We start from the raw sequence: 18,686 nt of genomic DNA, 5'->3' as shown, positions 1-18,686 counted from the left end.
GCAATGAAGAAGGAAATGCAATCATAGTTTCAAGGGCTTGGCTCTGAGGAAAGGTTCGAACCTTGTGAGGTGCTAGCCCCTATCTTTATACCTTAATTTTGGATGTACTCACAAAACACATCCAAGAGCTAGCACCGATATGCATGCTTTTTACAGATGATATAATTCTTCTTGGGAAGTTGAAGGAAGACTTAAATGAGAGGTTGGAAACTTGAAGACGGACTTTATAAACACTTGGTTTTCGCCTAAGTAGAAGTAAGACAGAGTATATAGAATGTAAGTTCAACAAAAGAATAATCATTTATATTCTAGAGGTGAAAGTTAGAGACAATATTACCCCTCAAGTCACATGGTTTAAATATCTTTGATCTGTAATACAGAATGATGGCGAAATAGAAGGGAATGTAAATCATCAAATTCAAGTTGGATAGTTGAAATGGAGAATACATAAGATGTTTTATGTGATGTGAAGGTACCACTCAAGCTGAATGGAAAGTTTTATCGGACTGCGGTAAGACATCCGATTTTGTACGAGACAAAATGTTGGGATTGTATGGTGGATGTGTGGTTCAACTCGATAGAATATAATTAGAAATGAATTTATTAGAGAGTGTCGGGGTAGCGCCTATAGTAGAGAAGATAGTGAAAAATAAACATAGGTGGTTTGAACATGTAGAGAGAAAGTTTGTACAGTATGTAGTAAGGAGAGTAGACCAGATGGATAGGAGACAAACACTTCGAGGAAGAGGAAAACCTAAAAAAGAATATAACAAAAGTTATTAAGAAGGATCTCGAAATCAATAATTTGGATAGAAGTATGATATTTGATAGAATATTATAGCGAATATTGATCCATGTAATCGATCTCACCTAATGTTGTTTCTTACCTCTAAGAGCTCCATACATAAAACACGCTCGATAATAATACTTTGAATCAGATAGCTTTTGGAGAAACTAAAATAAATGAAGGTTCATCAATCAAATAGCTTCGGATGAACAAAAACGGAATTTGATTGAGAGGCTTGTGACTTCATATTGAGAAGTTGAAAAAGAAGAAAAAATAGCTTATGACAGAGGTTACATTAATTGATATGATTCAATTTCAGGCTGAACAACTTATTAACTTCCTACATTTAACAAGTTTAGCATGTGGAGAAAATTAATTGTAAGGATATTTGAACTAAGGTGCAACTGAAGTGCATTGTGTTCTTCTTCTACTTGATAATGTAGTCCTTCTTCATCATTTTTTGATGTTGTATTTATCAATTATTACTTAATAATAAAATTTCAAAAAATATTAATAAAATAATGAAAATTTCGACTTAAAAATTAAATTTTAAATTCGTTTTTTTAGAAACTTTTTATAACATTTTGAACATGTATGTAAAACAATCATTAAAAAAATATACATCAATTTTACAGTTGAGACTAAAACTAGGTGCATAATAATTTTATAGGGACCAAAATAATAGAGACTAAAAGTAAAAATTAAAATATTTATAAGAATCAAAACCATATTTAATTCTAAAATAAATAATTGTTCAATTCAATATTATATAATTTTATTTATTAAAGTTGTTAATCAGTTATAAGACTGTGCTGTTGTGTTCTCAATATATTATATGAAGAGGAATAGTGGTGGAGGCAAATAAGAAAAATCTAATTATGCCGACAATTTAAATCAAATCAAACCGAAATAAAATTGATTGTTTTTTGTTTGGTTTGAAAATCAAATTGAATGTTTGATTTTAGTTTTTAGAAACTGCCAAACTGATGAATTGAACCAATAAAAATAATTATGTTCTAAATGTTTTATTCCACTCATCATCAAGCTTAAATTTTTTATTTGTTCAGCCATTATCCATCGTTGTTTACACTTTATTTCTTTCAGTAAAACACATATCTAGAACAAAACTCCAAAACATAGAAAGTATAAACCATAAATCACAAAAAAAAATTATTTTCATTGAATTCCTGCTCTTGCTGTCCATTACCTTTGTTGCTTTCACTACCGTTATTCTAATATGTTATGATCGTCTTCTTCATGTTCAAGTTCTCTTCAATAATTTTTTATTTTTACCTTTTTTCTTCTTCTTCTTCAACAAAATTCATTCTAGTCTTGTTACAAAATAGTTTTAATGTGTGTTTGAGGTGTAAAACATGTTAATTGATGTGTGTTTTGTTATTTTCTATTTTTTAAGATTTCAAATACCTTTCTAACATTCTGGTGTCAAGTATTAACTTTTATACTATTTGATAGTAAACTTATTTCATGATGCAATGAAAATCATGTCATTGTTTCGTATGGATTAATAGCAAATTGTAATTTGTTTGAAAAAGTATAACGTGGAATAAATTACTTGAAATTTACTTATGTTAAAAATAATACCATAAAATACATCAAAAAAATACGATAGTAGAAAATACACTAATGAATATAATGTTTGAAAAAAGACATTTTAAATCGATCAATTGAACCAAATCAAATCAAATCAAACAGATTAGTTTGATTTGTTTCCATTTTTGAAAAATACTAAAAATCGAACCAAACTAAATTTATGAAAATATCATCGATTCGAACTTTTTTTTGACACGATCCAAACTAATTCGATTACACCCCTAAAAAAGAGAGTTAAAAACTCCTTCTAATAATTTATTTAACATTTATTCTTTTATTAGGTAAAATATACACGAATTTAGTCAATTTATGTGATATCCATTTACAAAATAAAGCATTCACATTATTTTTTTTTAATAGGCAAAGCATTCACATCTGTTTTAACTGATAAAAATTAGAAGGTTAAAAAGAAAGTGTCATAACATTACTATTCTATGAATAAATGAAGGTAAGAAATACACTTGTATAGTATAACAATGCACATTTGTGTTTGTCCAAAAAAAAATTAAAAGGTTAAAGAAATAGAATAAATAATTTACCAATATAACCATATATTATCTTATTTATTAAAATAGTTAGTTGTAAATATTAAGTGACGTTGTTTTCCACATCTTCTATAAATGAATGAAGGTTGCCTACTTGTATAATATAACAATTAATACATATTTGAGCTTGTATAATATAACAATACACATGTGTGTGGGAAATTATAAGAGTATCAACATTAAAACATACAACAATGAATTATTTTTCAATTTAATTGTTACACTTACATACACTCACAACGATGATTAAAACACCACCGAACTAGAGGAGCCCCATCACACATATTTTCTGGACAATCACTTGGAATCCCGCATGGAATCGGACTCAGAAAATCTAAAAAGAAAAAAAAAAGAATGTTACTAATATGTGATGAAATATTTTATATAGGATGAATTAAACATTTAAAAATGGTGTAAAAATTACTTACTACAATTCGCTACAACAAAAAATAAAAATTGGGAAAGAAAGATGATCAAAACATAAATGAAAGATGGAATTTGTGTCATTCTTTTCCTCCTTTAAATGTAAGAAGTAGTAAGTTGTTTGATCACTTTAAAAGAAAAGTTTGCAATGAGTTAATTTTAAGTAAATATGTTTTAACATTTGGGATTTACAAAAAACCATCCATAAATAAAAATATTGTTAAATTAAACGTCTCTAAAATACATTAATTTGTTGTGTTTATCTCTTCCTTTCACTCAATTTATCACTTTACTATTAATATAATTTTTATCTCTTTTAACCTTTCATGACAGAAACATATAAAAAGAGAGTTTTAAATTTTGTTTTTATTATTATAAATATTTTAACTTTTTCTAGTATTTTCAATTTTTTAAGAACTTTTCATCGTGACTTTTGATCATCACTTTTTAGGATATGGTTCCTCTTATTCTCTTTCTCTTATGCTTTTATCCTTATAATCTTGACCATTTATTTATTTTATTTATTTGTCTCTTGTGACCTATAATACGACAATCGTATTCTCAAAACAGTTTTGATTTTTAAACATCCAAGCTTCGTACACAGTTTTTATGAATGCACATTTGAGTGTTTCAACCTTGTTCCCTTTCCCTTTGCTTTTCTCCAAAATCTACTTGAGCTCATCCTCCCACCTTGTAGGGGTCCGGTCCACCTGCAGTCAATTGAGGACATATCTCCATATCTCATTCATTTTGTTACATTGTAACATCAAATGTCAATGTTTCTTTTTCATCAAAGAAACAATATGTACTATTATTTATGAGACCAAACCGATGGAGCCTTTCCTTTGTAGCAAGCTTGTTATGGAAAGCCAACCAAATGATGAATTTTGATTTTGGTTGGGCTATGTTATTGAAGAATATTTTCTTCCACTGCACATCAAGTTGTTCAGTTTTCAGGTCCTGGTAAACAACTTTAGCCTTACACTTTCTCTATTGTTGCATGTCATTCCAGCTTTGGAGTTGGCTAGCAAGTTGTCTTTGTTTCAAGATAACTTTGAGGACGCACAAGCATGATGATTTGATTGGAACAGTCATAATATCATGATTTTTCACATAGTAGCTATGGATCCACTTGATCCATAAGATATCAGACTTCCCACAGAGGTTCCAAAGCATTCTCAAAATATTCACCTTCCCCCACATATTAAGGTCAATAATATTTAGCCCCCATGATTCTTAGGACAACATGTTTTCCCCCAAGCTACAGAGGATTTTCTGGTACTTGTAACCCCTCGACCATAGGAAAGACCTGCAATTTGCCTTTGCAATCACTTTCTTTGGCATATGAACACTTTGCATCCAAAAATTTGCAATATCAAATAGCACACTTTTTACGAACTGCAATCTACTTGCAAAGCTTAGGATCCTATTACTTCAATGCCTAATTCTGCCAATCATTTTCTCTACTAGAAGAAAACAGTTAGCAACAGACAATCTCTGGCTAGATAAAGGAATCCCAAGATACTTGAATGGGAGGCTACCTTCCTTGAAGTTTGTGATTTGGGAAATTACATATTTGTGATTAATTTCTTTTTCTAAAGATTTATATAAGAGGAGGGTTATATTGACTCCAAGAGTAAGTTATAATAACTTACTCCACATCTTGACCATTAATTGTGTAAAGAGAAAATTATTCCTTATTATTTTTATGAAGCAGAAAAATCACAAAGTTATCCATTTCTTTCGAATTTTAATTAAATAATAATATTTTATATACTATTTTTTGAATTCAAAGTTTAGAAAAATAGTTTAAAAAATTATTCAAAACCAATAATCAATTGGAATCTTATTAAAAGGAAAAATAACTAAAATATAACCATGATTATAATGAAGGCAATGCTAAAATATATGAAATATATATATATATATATATATATATATATATATATATATATATATATATATATATATATATATATATATATATATATATATATATATATATATATATATATATATATATATATATATATATATATATATATATATATATATATATATATATATATATATATATATGTGAATTTTCTCAAGTATAGTAGAAACTATTTTGAACTTATTTTTTTTTTTAATCGGCAAACAATCTATTAAAGGAAGCTAAAGGGAGCTTCACCCAACAGAACAAACACCGACATAAACTATTTCATCTCAAAACAAAGGAGAGGAAAAGAGTTCCAAGTGTAGAAATTACAACAATCGATAATCTTACAAAAGGAGGATAGCCAATTCCAAGATCTAAAAACAATAGCCGACATACAATCGACGAAACTCGGGCTAACATTGTTAAAAATAATATCGTTCCTCATAAGCCATATGCTCCACACAGAGACAAACCAAATCACCGACACCACTCTGCGTTTCCTCTTGCTCAAGATTTTCTCACAATTAAAGAGGAAGGACTTGAATTCATACAAACTCAATTCCGTTATTGACCCAATCCAATCATAGACTTTCCTCCATATGTTATCCGCAAAAGGACACGACACAAACAGATGCACTGCAGATTCATCAAACGAGCAAAAAACGCACCTGAGTTGGGTGATTTCCGTAATGATACCACGTTTGAAAAGCTGGTCCTTGGAAGGAAGCCTGTCGTGAAGTAATCTCCAACCAAAATACTGCATCTTTAAGGGGGCTGCAGAATTCCAACAACTCGATAAAGCCCCCAACACCCCGGGAGAAACAGAATCCAGGGCTGTTTCCGCCGTCAGCCAGGAGTAACAGGACCGGACCGTGAAAATACCTTCATCGTTCTTCAACCATCCAAAGCTGTCTTCTTCTTCTCTAGTCAGCGTTATGTTATTCAGCAACGCAACAATTTCGCCTCCTAAGTTCTGGACCACCGGATTTGAGGACTCAACAATGCCGGCTAAATTCCAATGCCATAAATCATCTTGCCAGAAACCTGCATCTTCCACACTGCAGCAGGAGTTAATAGCAAAAGCGAACACTTCAGGAAAGGCATTTTTCAAAGATTGCTGACACAGCCAATTTGAAAACCAAAACGAAGTTTCTCACCCATTCGCGACCTTGCTAAAAACAGCACCTGCAAAACAAGAATTAGAGTTAACAGAATTTTCCGACAATATCAAGTCTCGCCACCAGATGGAATCCTTCTTGCTCAGCACACTTTCATCTCCGACGAAAATTTTCAGCACCGGATTAGAATAACGGTGAGTAATAACGTCTTTCCAAACCGCTTCTTTCTCATTAATAATACGCCACTTCCATTTGTTGAGCAATGCTAAATTCAGCATCTTCACATCTTTTATTCCTAGGCCACCCTTATCCTTGGGAAGACAAACGGTACTCCATCGAATCCAATGAATTGAATGATTTCCTTCCCGACCTTGCCAAAGAAAGTCACTTTGAATACGACGAATCTCTTGAATCACTTTTGATGGAGCTTTGTAGAATGATAGCGTATAGATGGGAATAGCATTTAAAACGGCATTGATAAGGACCACCCGACCAGCCATGTTGAGATACCTACCATTCCAAGTAGACAGCTTATTCTTCAAAGTAGAAATGAGCCCTTTCCACATAGACAATTTTCTAGGACTTTTCCCAACAGCAACACCAAGATATTTAAACGGGACATAATCTATATCACACGATAGAAAATTTGACGCCGCTTCCATTATCCACTGACTAACATGAATACCATAGATTCTGCTCTTGTTAAAATTAATCCTCAGACCAGACATGATCTCAAACCCCCTTAATATGGATTTCATAATCCAAATATTATCACTACATCCCTCCGCTACCAAAATCGTGTCGTCTGCAAACTGAATAAGATTAACTTCAATCTCTTCGTTCACCCTGAATCCTTTGTAATCTCCACTTGCCACTGCCTTTCTCATCAGACCCGCTAATACTTCCGCGACCAACACAAATAAGAAAGGAGACAGAGGGTCTCCTTGACGAAGGCCACGCTCCGCCTTGAAATCCTTTGTGGTGCTCCCGTTAACAAGAATGGACAAATGACTATTAAAAACGCAGCAATCCATCCATCGAAGCCAACGATTCCCGAAACCAAACAAATGAAGCATATTCCTTAGAAAGTCCCAACTGACGCAATCGTATGCCTTTTCAAATCTACCTTTAAAGCCAAACAACTTCTTTTCTCCCTAACAGCCATATCAAGAACTTCATTTAACAGCAAAACACCATCAGAAATGCTCCTGCCAGGAACAAATGCAGTTTGACAACTAGAAACTAATTTACCAATCACATTTTTAATCCTAGCCATCATCAGTTTACTAAGAATTTTGTATAGGCTTCCAACAAGGCATATTGGTCTATACTCACTCAAATGTTGCGGGTTTCTAATCTTCGGAATTAAAGTTAGAAAAGATGAGGAACAAGCTTTTGAAAGCTTAGCATTTTCGTAGAAATCATCCACGAATCTTAACACATCATTCTTTATGAACCTCCAGCACTTCTTGTAAAACTCAAAGGAGAAACCGTCGGGACCAACACTTTTGTTTCCGTCGCACGCCCACACCGCATTCTTTACTTCACTTTCCTCAAACGGTCTCTCTAACCAGTTTCTGTCCTCATCATTTAAAGATTTCAATTCCAGGCCTTCCGGAATAGGTCTGCCTCACATGGGTTCTTTAAACATAGCTTCGAAATGCGATTTAATCTCACCTTTAACAGCCTCAACACCCTCCACCCTGCCACCTTCAGACTCCCACTACAACACGGAAGGGCTTTCACAGCGCTTTTTTTGGCCTTTAACAGCGCTTTAAAGCGCTGCCAAAGCCAGCGCTGGCGTAGGCTACGAAAGCGCTTTTAAAAGCGCTCTGGTAGACCCCCCCTTTAAGAGCGCTTTCCTGGAAAAAGCGCTCTGGTAGGACCCCCTAGAAGAGCGCTTTCCTGGAAAAAGCGCTCTGGTAGACCCCCCTTTAAGAGCGCTTCTTAGTAAAAGCGCTGGCAAAGACCAGTAAAAAAGCAAAAAAAATTAAAAAATTACGCAGCATACAAAAGCGCTTTTGGAAAAGCGCTCTGGTAGGCCCCCCTATGAGAGCGCTTTTTCCAGACAAAGCGCTCTCATAGGGGGGCCTACCAGAGCGCTTTTCCCAAAGCGCTTTTGTATGCTGCGTAATTTTTTAGTTTTTTTTGCTTTTTTACTGGTCTTTGCCAGCGCTTTTACTAAGAAGCGCTCTAGTATGTGGACCTTTAAGAGCGCTTTTTAGAAGCGCTGTAGTTGCTAAATGAGGTATTTTTATGTGCAGCCTATAATTTAATCCTCCCAGTCGACCTGTAATGTTTTCGACCTGTAATATTTTCGACCTGTAATATATTTTCGACCTGTAATATATTTTCGACTATATTATTTCAGCCATCAGTAAGACAATATATATACTAATATATACCATTATAATATCCAAAATTATATATATACATCATTACAAAATTATATATATACATCATTACAAAATCAACAATATTATAGTTCAAATCTGCATGAAAAATTGCTTAATATAAAATTGACACAATTCCTCTTTGATTTCTTCTAACTTTAGCTTCGAGTACCCAGCAGCACGGAATTCGTCAAGGTACTATAAAACAAAAACATAATATGAATAATATATTTAGGTAAATGTAATAAATTATATGAAATTATCTTAAGTTATAACTTTATACCGTGGGAGGAATCTCTAATTGATTCGCCTGAATGATTTCTTTCATAAACCTCAATACAAAGTATCCGCAGTCTGAACTGTTACGCTGTATCGGACACTACATAGAAAAACAAATAAGATTCTATATAAGTTGTCTTGTTTTACCAAGTAGCATAAATATTATAAGCAAATTTGTGAAAAGTAATGTACCTGCACTTCGATCCAGGTGATGTTGTTTGATTTAGTCCGGGATACCTGTGCGTCCCGTTGACTACGGAATACTTGTATTGATCTAATTAACAAATATATAAAAGCATATGTTTAGATCAATCCCACAAATAAGTAAATATATAAATATACACGAATATATATTTAGAACGATCCCACTTACAAATCAACGATTTCCTTCATGGCCGGATAATTGGTCCATTCACCCTTTACCGAATTCAGATAATACACGACTTCCCTTATCGGGTTGATAGCAAGCAGCAACCAGTGTGCTCTATAAATTAAAACAATAGGTTATATGAAAATATTGCTATACACTAAAGAAACAGAGATTAGATGAATAAAGAATGAGAAACTAACCCTACTGGTCGGGTATTATACGCCCAAAGATGCAGACATTCTGTATTGCCGGTGGACATGAATCTATCGACTAAGCGCTGTCTAACAGATTCCGGATCCGAAACAATTTCCATTCCGCTGCAATGGGCGGAAGACACGAACCGGAATCTGTTAGACAATGCAGTCCCGCGCAACACTCTGTCATACAACAACCTTAAATAAAAACATAATAAACATTAGATTCTTTTTATTGAAAAGTGTAAATAAATTATATTGTGGGACTAATTAAATAATATATCGGATGAGTGAATATTACCGGATGTATGATTGCATATTACTGACGCCTAGTTGATCCTGGTCAAAAATCTCTTGCAAGTCGTCAATTGTAATATGTGACTTGAACTCAATACCGAAGACACTTTCATCCATATCGATTTCCCGTAAAGCACCATCCTTCATATCGGACATATCAACCATTGTTGCGAGTGTCGCCCGGTATCGAGGCACAAAAGCACCGCCTTTTCTTGCCGCTTGCTTCGGAGGACCACTGGGTGGTACGCTACGAACCTGCTGCGTCACTTGTTGTGACTCCCGAGCGGATGCCTAAAAATCATATAAGTTAGGTAAAATATAAAATCATGCATATTTTGATTCAGATTATATATTAACACTTTAAATGTACCTCTTTTAGCGATGCAACAGACTCCTCCTCCTGTAAAATCCCTTTACCCTTAATTGCGGGTTTTATAGGAGCAGTCTAAAAATAAAATGTAAAACATAATTAATAAACGGTTTAGAATTGACATTCGAAAACTAAATGATTCATAATCGTTTTCAATTTACCTCATCACTAATGGTAATGAGCTCCGAGGGCCATGCAACAAACGATCCTATTGCATCTCGCAGCAATGTCGTCTCTGAGACCATGTCAGGTACCGGTAGAATCGCATCACGATCTAATACAACATCCACCGATACTTTCAGGTGTCCATCCGGGAGCGGTCTGTGGTGAAGTAAATCTCCCGAAGTGTTGTGCACTTTTCCCTTGCCAACTAGTCGATAATTCGGTTCCGATAAGTATAGTTGGCAAGATGAAATGCCCTAAACCAAAAGTAAATATAAAGTCATTATCATTAATAAAATAGAACAGTTTGTAAGGAAAAAAACTTATAATTACCTCGGGAAATTTCTTTTGATAGTTGATACTAGCCTTATCACTAGTTTCTCTCACCGATGAAGTGTTGCACTTTTCTCTCATATACATATCTTTATCTCTTTGCAATTCAGAGACCTGTGCTTGCAATTCCTGCAACTTTTGCAACACTTCTTCATTGGTAAGATTTGATCTTCTCCTAGAACTCTTATAAAAAGAGGTTGGAGTCACACCATGACCCTTACCCCTCACCCGACCGGGATACTCGGGAGCATCTAGTACTCTACTAAGTACGCTCTCCTCACCGGTGGATGCCGATTGCGACAAGGTCTCCTGTAATTCATTTACATTTAAATAATTATTAGTGGAGATAAAAAGTCATTTATATATTAAAAAACATTTGATTTAATTAAAGACACAGTATTATACTTACACATTCAGTATAAACTCTCTGAACATCGGGATCGACAGCGTGATTCTTGCCCACACGAGCTTCCTTCCACAACACATGTACAGGAAGTGAAGCTTCCTCACTTTTAGTCTCCTCCAACTATGCATTGACACAAACGATAAAATCGTCAATTAAAACATGCACATGTAGACAATTAATTAAATCGAATTTCTATTTACTTACAATTTTATCCTCTAAGCGTGCATATCCCAAACGCCCTTTTTTGTATGGATACGCGGGTTTGGATGCTCTCTCCCTATTCGTGGCACTCTTTTTCTGAAAAGCTTCATCTCTTTGCTTTACAAACTCAGCCCAATCTGCTTCATCAATGAAGGTCGCATACTTTGTTGGCCGTCCCGGTGCAACTTCAAGAAATTTTCCATCTTTATCCTTAAGATAGGTGTTTGTCAAAAAACTTTTCCACCCTCTATATCTCTTGCCGGCCAAACTAAGTATGTAGCTTTTACGTTCATCTGGTATCTCAAAAGTCCTCTGCAAAAAGAGTACGCATAGTGTGTTAGTATAAATAATTTAAACAATTTATCGTCAAGATAATAACAACAATTAACCATATATGATATATACCTGAAGCTCTTCCCAAATCGCTTGTTTTTTCTCCTCCAATTCTAAATTTTTCGTCTTCGATTTCCAGGTAGCTATACTACATAAAAGTCACGAAAAATATACCAACTTTAACAATTCTAAATTTAAATTTTTGTATACCAAATTTCGTGACTTTTATGTAGTATAGTACACGAAAAATATTCCAAAATACCAAATTTTACCTCGGATGTTACCGAACTCAAGAAAACGCCAAACGTCGAACTAGGCTGGGAAACGATCAAACTTTCACTATACACAAGTTACCCCTATAGCAAATTCACAAAGTTAGTAACCACCAAGACAAAATCGATTGAACAAAGGAAATCAACAATAGTTTGATGTGTGTACATACTCCTAAATATGTAGTACCAGAGTCAATGATACGAGCTCCAAAGAGATCCAAAGTTATCAATCCAGTCAGACCTATACAAGAAATTCAATTCAATGTATGATTATAATAAGAATGGGTGAATAGCTCATGATGCAGTTAATTAAATACACCACTACTAACACTACTAACACAAGACACACGATGCAGTTAATTAAATACACCACTACTAACACGAAGCTATAAAACTTTTTGCTCAAAAGCAAACCTTATGAATCATCCTTGTCTATATACATTAACTCACTCTTGTTTCATTCTTTACCTTCTCTCTTCCTCATTAATTCAACTCTCATAAGGTATATATTATTACTATTATTATATATTATTTATTATTTAATTTCTATTATTACTATTATCAATAAATTCATTGAAGTTCCTTATGTCGTTGCTATTTCCTCTATTAGCAACTCCAATTCTTTCGTCCGAAGAAGAAATAGAATTGAAGTCACCACCAATGCACCATCAATGGTTATCTTACAGATAATTATAATGCATTAGAATAAATTCCATACACAAATTTATTTTATAACTTATTTGAATTTATTTTAGAAATCATATCCTGGACTCCTTTTAACCCTGTGATACTAAAATAAAATATTTTATATTTACATTAGCATAAAGTCATTTAATACATGCATAAAGAACATGAACAGAATAGAAAGCATGTCATGAATTGCATACAACATACACTAGTTTTACACTTTCTTTTGGTGATGCCATAAGGGTCAAAAAGAAGAAACTCAAGGCCCAGTAGGAGTCATTGTAAATTAACATAGTTCACCACAAGTAAATGTATGATTTAGGATCAATTACAAGCCATTGATGAACATAGTTCCAGATATGTATTCATCAAATAGTTCCCTCAATGGAAATAACCTAACATTTTCCTCTAATTCAAGAAATACTCAAGTAAAAAACTCTTGTAGCTGCTGCAAGGCTTCATGTTTCTCCATGACAGTGCCCAACAATAATTGTATTTGTTAAGAAAAGAGGTAATTCAATTAACAAAATGCTGTGTTTTTGAGTGTAATCTAACAGATTGAGAAACACATACACTTGTTTTATATCTATCTTGCAATTTTCTCTCTTAGAATATATTATTAAACACAACAATCTCATAATGAATCTAAGAGGAAAAGAAAACAACAAAGAACAACAACTGATATTCACAAATACTCACAAACATGAAGCCTTCCAGATATGAAAGCTATGAGAAGTGTGATACCTGGGTGGCGGAGGAGAAGAGACGGAGACGAAACGATGGTGGTGGACGGAGGAGAAGAAGTTCGCGCGATGGTGGTGGACGGAGGACCGACGACGGTGAGGGGTGGGGTTTCTGGTTCGCGTGCAGAGAGAAAAAGAAAGAGAGAAAGTGAGAAACAGTAGAAGCGTGTTTTTGGTTTTAATTTTAGTAATAAGGCTACTAAAGCGCTTCTGGAAAGCGCTCTCATAGCCTGGGCTATACCAGCGCTTTTGACAAAAAGCGCTCTCATTAAACACCCCTACCAGAGCGCTTTTGAAAAGCGCTTTCGTTCCCCCCACGTTCCCCCCACCTACCAGAGCGCTTTTGTAAAGCGCTTTCGTACCCCCCCCTACCAGAGCGCTTTTGAAAAGCGCTCTCATAACCCCCCCCTACCAGAGCGCTTCTTAAAAGCGCTTTCATACCCCCCCACTATTAGAGCGCTTTTTTAGCGTGTTTTTTAATTTTGTCTTTAGCGAAGCCTATGCCAGCGCTTTTCCTAAAAGCGCTTTCGTAGGGGTGCTGCTAAAAGCCAAATTTGGCGTAGTGTCCACTGCCGTGATAGCGTTCACTCTCCTCCTTTCTTTCAAAGATTTATGAAAAAACTCTGAATTTCTATCGCCATCCTTTAGCCAAAGCTGACGAGACTTAAGCCTAAGCATGCTTTCCTTCAACGACAAAGATTTCCATAAATCCGAGGTCACATTGAACCTATCATCAACCAATCTCGAAATATCTTCTCCATGATGCTCAGCCAAAAGATTATCCAGATTGTTAAGAGATTCCACCTTCTCCTCAACACATAAATCAATCCACCCAAACACTTCTCTATTCCACTTTCTAATGCACACTTTCATTCTTTTAAGTTTTTCATAAAGAATGAACTCCCCACTTCCATTCACTTGAATCTTGGCCCATTCCTCTTCTAAAAACTTTAGGAAGCCTTCGTGAGCAAACCACGCGTTGTTGAATCTGAATGGCTTCGGTCCCCAATCTAATTTTCCCACGTTAAGCCATATATGACAGTGATCGGAAACGTCCCTCGCTCCCACTCTTTGGTCAATAATATTCCAATCATCAATAACCTTATTAGAAACCAGAAATCTGTCGAGGCGGCTCATTGATTTTCCATTGTCTTTATACCAAGTAAACCTGCCTCCTATGCACGGTATATCGACCAAGTCCATAAGCTCGATGAATCTCCTAAAATCTTCCATGTTTCTACTGCTATGACAGACCCTCTCCCCTTTTCTTTCTTCCCTACAACTCACCTCATTAAAATCGCCTCCTAGACACCACTCTTCTCCCACACTTCTTAACCTTCTGTCCAGCAAAGAACTCCACAAAGCCCTCCTATCCGCAGCGTTACAGGATGCATAAATGTTGACAATATTATAAACACCACCCTTCCAACTTAAATTTATGCCTATATACCCTTTGTCCATAAAACTAAAATTGACAGATAAAGATTTGTCCCAAAGAATTACCATACCACCTGAAGCGCCCCTGGAATGAGACGCCGACCAAGCCACTTCTTTATTCCCCCAAAACGATAGAGCCGCAGAATCGTCGAAGCAAGACATTTTCGTCTCTTGCAACATACAAATGTCAATCTTCCTAGACCTGTTCAAAAAGCTGACTCTTCTCCTTTTAACAGAGCTGCCTCCCCCTCTGATGTTGAATGAGAGTAAATTCATTTGACACGAATATTGGCCGCCTTCTTGACCCTAACACCTTCTTTATCCCTGGTCTCCATGTCCTCTAATTCTTTAATGCATAAAGCTTCATCTGCCCTGCTCACCACTCCCATCTTAGCTATGGATTCCCACAACTTAATACCCACCTCAGATTCTCTCCTGACGATTCTTTTGTTGCATCTAATAACTTCTGAGTCTGTCATAGAATTGCCCAGATGTGTAGAATTGCTTGATATATCATCAAATTCAACACTGTCACCCTTCTCCGATCCCGCTTGACAAGATTTAAGTTTTGATTTTGGAACTAAACAATCATAGAAAGATGGCACGATGCTGACCTTCTCCCCCAAATTCTCCACATATTTTGTTTTTTTAGCGTTTTTGGATTTGATCATGTTCCTGCATACCCCGTCAAATGACATATGCCCCACTGGGCCTCCCACCATCGAATTAGGCCCAACTAAAAGCTTTTCAGTATTAGGTCCATATTCCACTTCTTCTAAAACGGGCCCATGCTTCAAAAGTTTAAGTTCCTCCACTGATTTACATCCTTCAATAGCGTCTTGCCATGTAACACCAGGAGTCTCTCCCACACGGCTGCCACTACACGATTCTGCTAAAACTGACGTGGCTCGTAAAGGGCTTTCATCCGTAGAAAAAGACATCAAAAGAGGATTTTCAGATAAAACAGGATTAGCCTTTACAAAAGGGACCCCTAGGCTTCTCCTATTACGTGAAATCCCCTGATTTCCCCTGCTAACACTTTCCACAGACGCCGCCCTATGTGCCGTATCACCTTCATTTGTCTTGTCATCATTAATTTTGACCTTGGGAATCGGAGACAAATCACGCCTATCTGCTTCACCGGCTGAGTCCCCTTCAGAACCAGAGTTTTCCGAAGAGTCCTCCATATCAGATTCACCGTCATAGAACTTTCTTCCAAAAGGACGCTCCAAAGAGCCAAACGATTCTTCCACCATGTTAATTCTGAATTCTATGCCATTGATAGAAACAAAGAAAGATTCATTAATAAAAGCGAAACAACTGGTTAAAATCTTGATTCTAGCTACATCCAAATTGATTTTAGATGCCGTAAGAATCATCGCACTGAATAAAGGTGCCCAAGGTTGCTGAAATAAGATGAAAGAACCTAATCCCCCAAGCATGAACGGGAATCCCATAACATCTTAACCACACACATCTAACAGGATCCACGATCTCTGGGCTCCAGGGTATAATGTCTTTGAATCGATACTGCCACCACTCTCTACGTTCATTAACAAACGCCGAGACTTCTCCTTCTATCAAATCTTCTAACAAGCAAGAGTTAGCTCCTAAGGGAGTAACCTTAATGGAGAAGATACCCTCTTCATGAAAAGCTTTCTTCATACTATAGGCAGATCCTTCCACTTTCGTGTAACCAACATACGTCTTCTCATAATAACAACACTCCTCTTCTTCCACATCAAATCTCATAGGACATGTGCGACCAGGATTTCTCCCTGAAGGTTTAGGCCCCTCGGGTTTGTTGCTAATGACATCAACAAAGGAACGTGTATCTCTCTTGGCAATGGCGAAACCACTACTTGCAACATTAGCTGGTCTATTCTTTCTGCCAATAGAGGCGAATCCGACAGACCTCCCCTTCATGTTAATAACAGAAGCGCCTTCACTCTTCGACGGTCTTTTAAACCGAGGAATGTTTGCGAATATCTTTCTAACGTCAAGAAACACATTATCCAACTTCGTAGCAAGAATCCTCTCATCTGATACGTTAAAGAAGCGAACGAAACCGTATCTTCTTCCCCGCTTGTCCCTTTTCGGTGGAATACTCACTTCATCTATGTCCACTGCTCTCCGTTTGAACTTATATTTTACAAATTAAAAGAGTGATATAATTCTTTTTTTTTAAATTAATTTCCCAACAAATAACAATTGTTATAGTAATTTCCTTAAATTTATAATTAATAGAGGTATCATAAATATTAATATTAATATAAATTAATGGCATGAAATCAAACAGTAGATACTTTAGTTAAATTATATTATTAAAATTGAAGTTTACAAATTTTATTTAAATTTTTATATATAATTGTGGTAAATTCTTATGAAAAAAAATTAAAATAAATACATGATGTATTTTATCCTAAACATTGACTAATTATTTTTAAATAATGAAATAATGAGTATCCGTTATCAAACATATAAGAATTAAAATATCTATTGAATGATAAGGGAAACAATTAAATTGTAATAAAGTCGTTTATAATATAATTAATAGTGTCATATAATTAGTAAGTTTTTTTAAAATGATAATAAAAATAATTAAATGGTATTTAATTGATTCGAATCATGACTGACAGGGAAAGAAATGATATTAATACAAATTTATGGTAAAAAAATCAAACAATAAATATTATAATAGAATTTTTTATTATAGTTGTAAAATGTAATTTTTTAAAAAAATATTTATTTAGAATCATTATATACTCTTTTGAAAAAATAATAAAATATTATATTCAATTTTTCCTAAATAATGAATAATTAATTTTAAATAATAAAATAATGAGTGTTAATTGTAAAAAAAATGCCTAAACTCATTTAATACCTAAACTCATTTAATTTTGTCTCATATATTTTATTTATTACGGTCAAACACAATAATTATCTGGTTTACATAGAAGATTGAAGTTGACATTGTTTGTTTATTACCTTTGAATAAAACATGGATACCGGTATTAGCCGCCTACATTTCTTCATTGCAATTCTGTGCATTGCTTCTGTTTTAATTTCAGGTTAACAAATTTATTTATTCTATTCTTGTATTTTCATATTTTTTTATAGAATGAGTTATAATATTTTCATACCGACAAAAGAATATTAAAACGTAAATTATGACCAATATGTTTAATATATTAAAAGATTTGAAGTTATAGAATGTGGAATGCTATTGTTGACATGATTTGATAGTAGGAGGATTGTTATTCTCATTATTTGTTGGTATAAGTAGTGTGAAAGTAATCCAATTTGTTGTATGTATAGAAAAAAAATAAATCAAACTTGTTAGATTTTAAATAAAGTTATTGATTTTAACCTAACGTGTGCATAATTTTTGACAATATTCTATTGATTACAGGAGAAGGAGTAATACCTAAGTTGAAGTATTGTGTTGATAGAGCGTCGTGTCCAGACAATCATGAAGAATGTATAAGTTTTTGTGAGAATAGTGGATATCCTAAGGGTGAAGCCATGTGTCTAGGGGGTCTTTGTTGTTGCACTTGATAAATGTAGCTTCTAAAATATATGTAAACACATTGTCTTTATGACAAATGAAAAAATAAATACATTGATTTTAATTTTAAATAATATGTTTTGATAGAATGGTATAATCACATTGATTTGAAGAGCAATTTAAGTTTGGAACCAAATTCTCTATCGGTGTGTTTGTTTTGAATGAATTAGCGAGCAGAGAAATGCAAGGGAGAGAGTAAAGTGAGAAATAGACTATTTCGTCTGCTTGGTTTATCA

The 18,686-nt window shown here is 34.4% G+C and overlaps 2 protein-coding genes and 1 long non-coding RNA gene across 3 annotated transcripts; all 3 read right to left on the bottom strand.

Annotated features, from left to right (window-relative positions):
- Nucleotides 1-3,019: 3,019 nt before the first annotated feature.
- On the bottom strand, nucleotides 3,020-3,681 carry LOC131647750 (uncharacterized). Its single transcript, XR_009297932.1, has 2 exons — nucleotides 3,372-3,681; nucleotides 3,020-3,277 (listed from the first exon to the last, which is right to left on the bottom strand). It is a non-coding gene; the product is annotated as an uncharacterized LOC131647750 (long non-coding RNA).
- Nucleotides 3,682-8,816: 5,135 nt separating this feature from the next.
- LOC131647749 (uncharacterized) lies at nucleotides 8,817-10,213 on the bottom strand. Its single transcript, XM_058917598.1, has 6 exons — nucleotides 9,943-10,213; nucleotides 9,648-9,839; nucleotides 9,451-9,561; nucleotides 9,270-9,351; nucleotides 9,082-9,177; nucleotides 8,817-8,996 (listed from the first exon to the last, which is right to left on the bottom strand). Exons 1-6 carry the CDS (start codon nucleotides 10,101-10,103, stop codon nucleotides 8,892-8,894), a joined length of 747 nt encoding a protein of 248 aa, XP_058773581.1. The 5' UTR covers nucleotides 10,104-10,213; the 3' UTR covers nucleotides 8,817-8,891.
- A 2,385-nt stretch (nucleotides 10,214-12,598) lies between these two features.
- Nucleotides 12,599-15,044, bottom strand: LOC131650960 (uncharacterized). The gene is made up of 2 exons (XM_058920653.1): nucleotides 14,034-15,044; nucleotides 12,599-12,694 (listed from the first exon to the last, which is right to left on the bottom strand). Exons 1-2 carry the CDS (start codon nucleotides 15,042-15,044, stop codon nucleotides 12,599-12,601), a joined length of 1,107 nt encoding a protein of 368 aa, XP_058776636.1.
- Between the last annotated feature and the right edge of the window lie 3,642 nt (nucleotides 15,045-18,686).

Source organism: Vicia villosa, linkage group LG2 (genome assembly GCF_029867415.1).
Source record: "Vicia villosa cultivar HV-30 ecotype Madison, WI linkage group LG2, Vvil1.0, whole genome shotgun sequence".
Taxonomy (NCBI): Eukaryota; Viridiplantae; Streptophyta; class Magnoliopsida; order Fabales; family Fabaceae; genus Vicia; species Vicia villosa.
This window is presented reverse-complemented; position numbering and strand designations above follow the sequence as displayed.

Coding starts and splice junctions, on each gene's coding strand:
- LOC131647749 (XM_058917598.1), bottom strand. CDS start 10,103: ATGGTTGATATGTCCGATATGAAGGATGGTGCTTTACGGGAAATCGAT. Junction 9,840..9,942: donor AATATGCAATCATACATCCG/GTAATATTCACT, acceptor TTTTTATTTAAG/GTTGTTGTATGACAGAGTGT. Junction 9,562..9,647: donor TATAATACCCGACCAGTAGG/GTTAGTTTCTCA, acceptor TTTAATTTATAG/AGCACACTGGTTGCTGCTTG.
- LOC131650960 (XM_058920653.1), bottom strand. CDS start 15,044: ATGTCTTGCTTCGACGATTCTGCGGCTCTATCGTTTTGGGGGAATAAA. Junction 12,695..14,033: donor CTTTGAAAGAAAGGAGGAGA/GTGAACGCTATC, acceptor ATTATCTGTAAG/ATAACCATTGATGGTGCATT.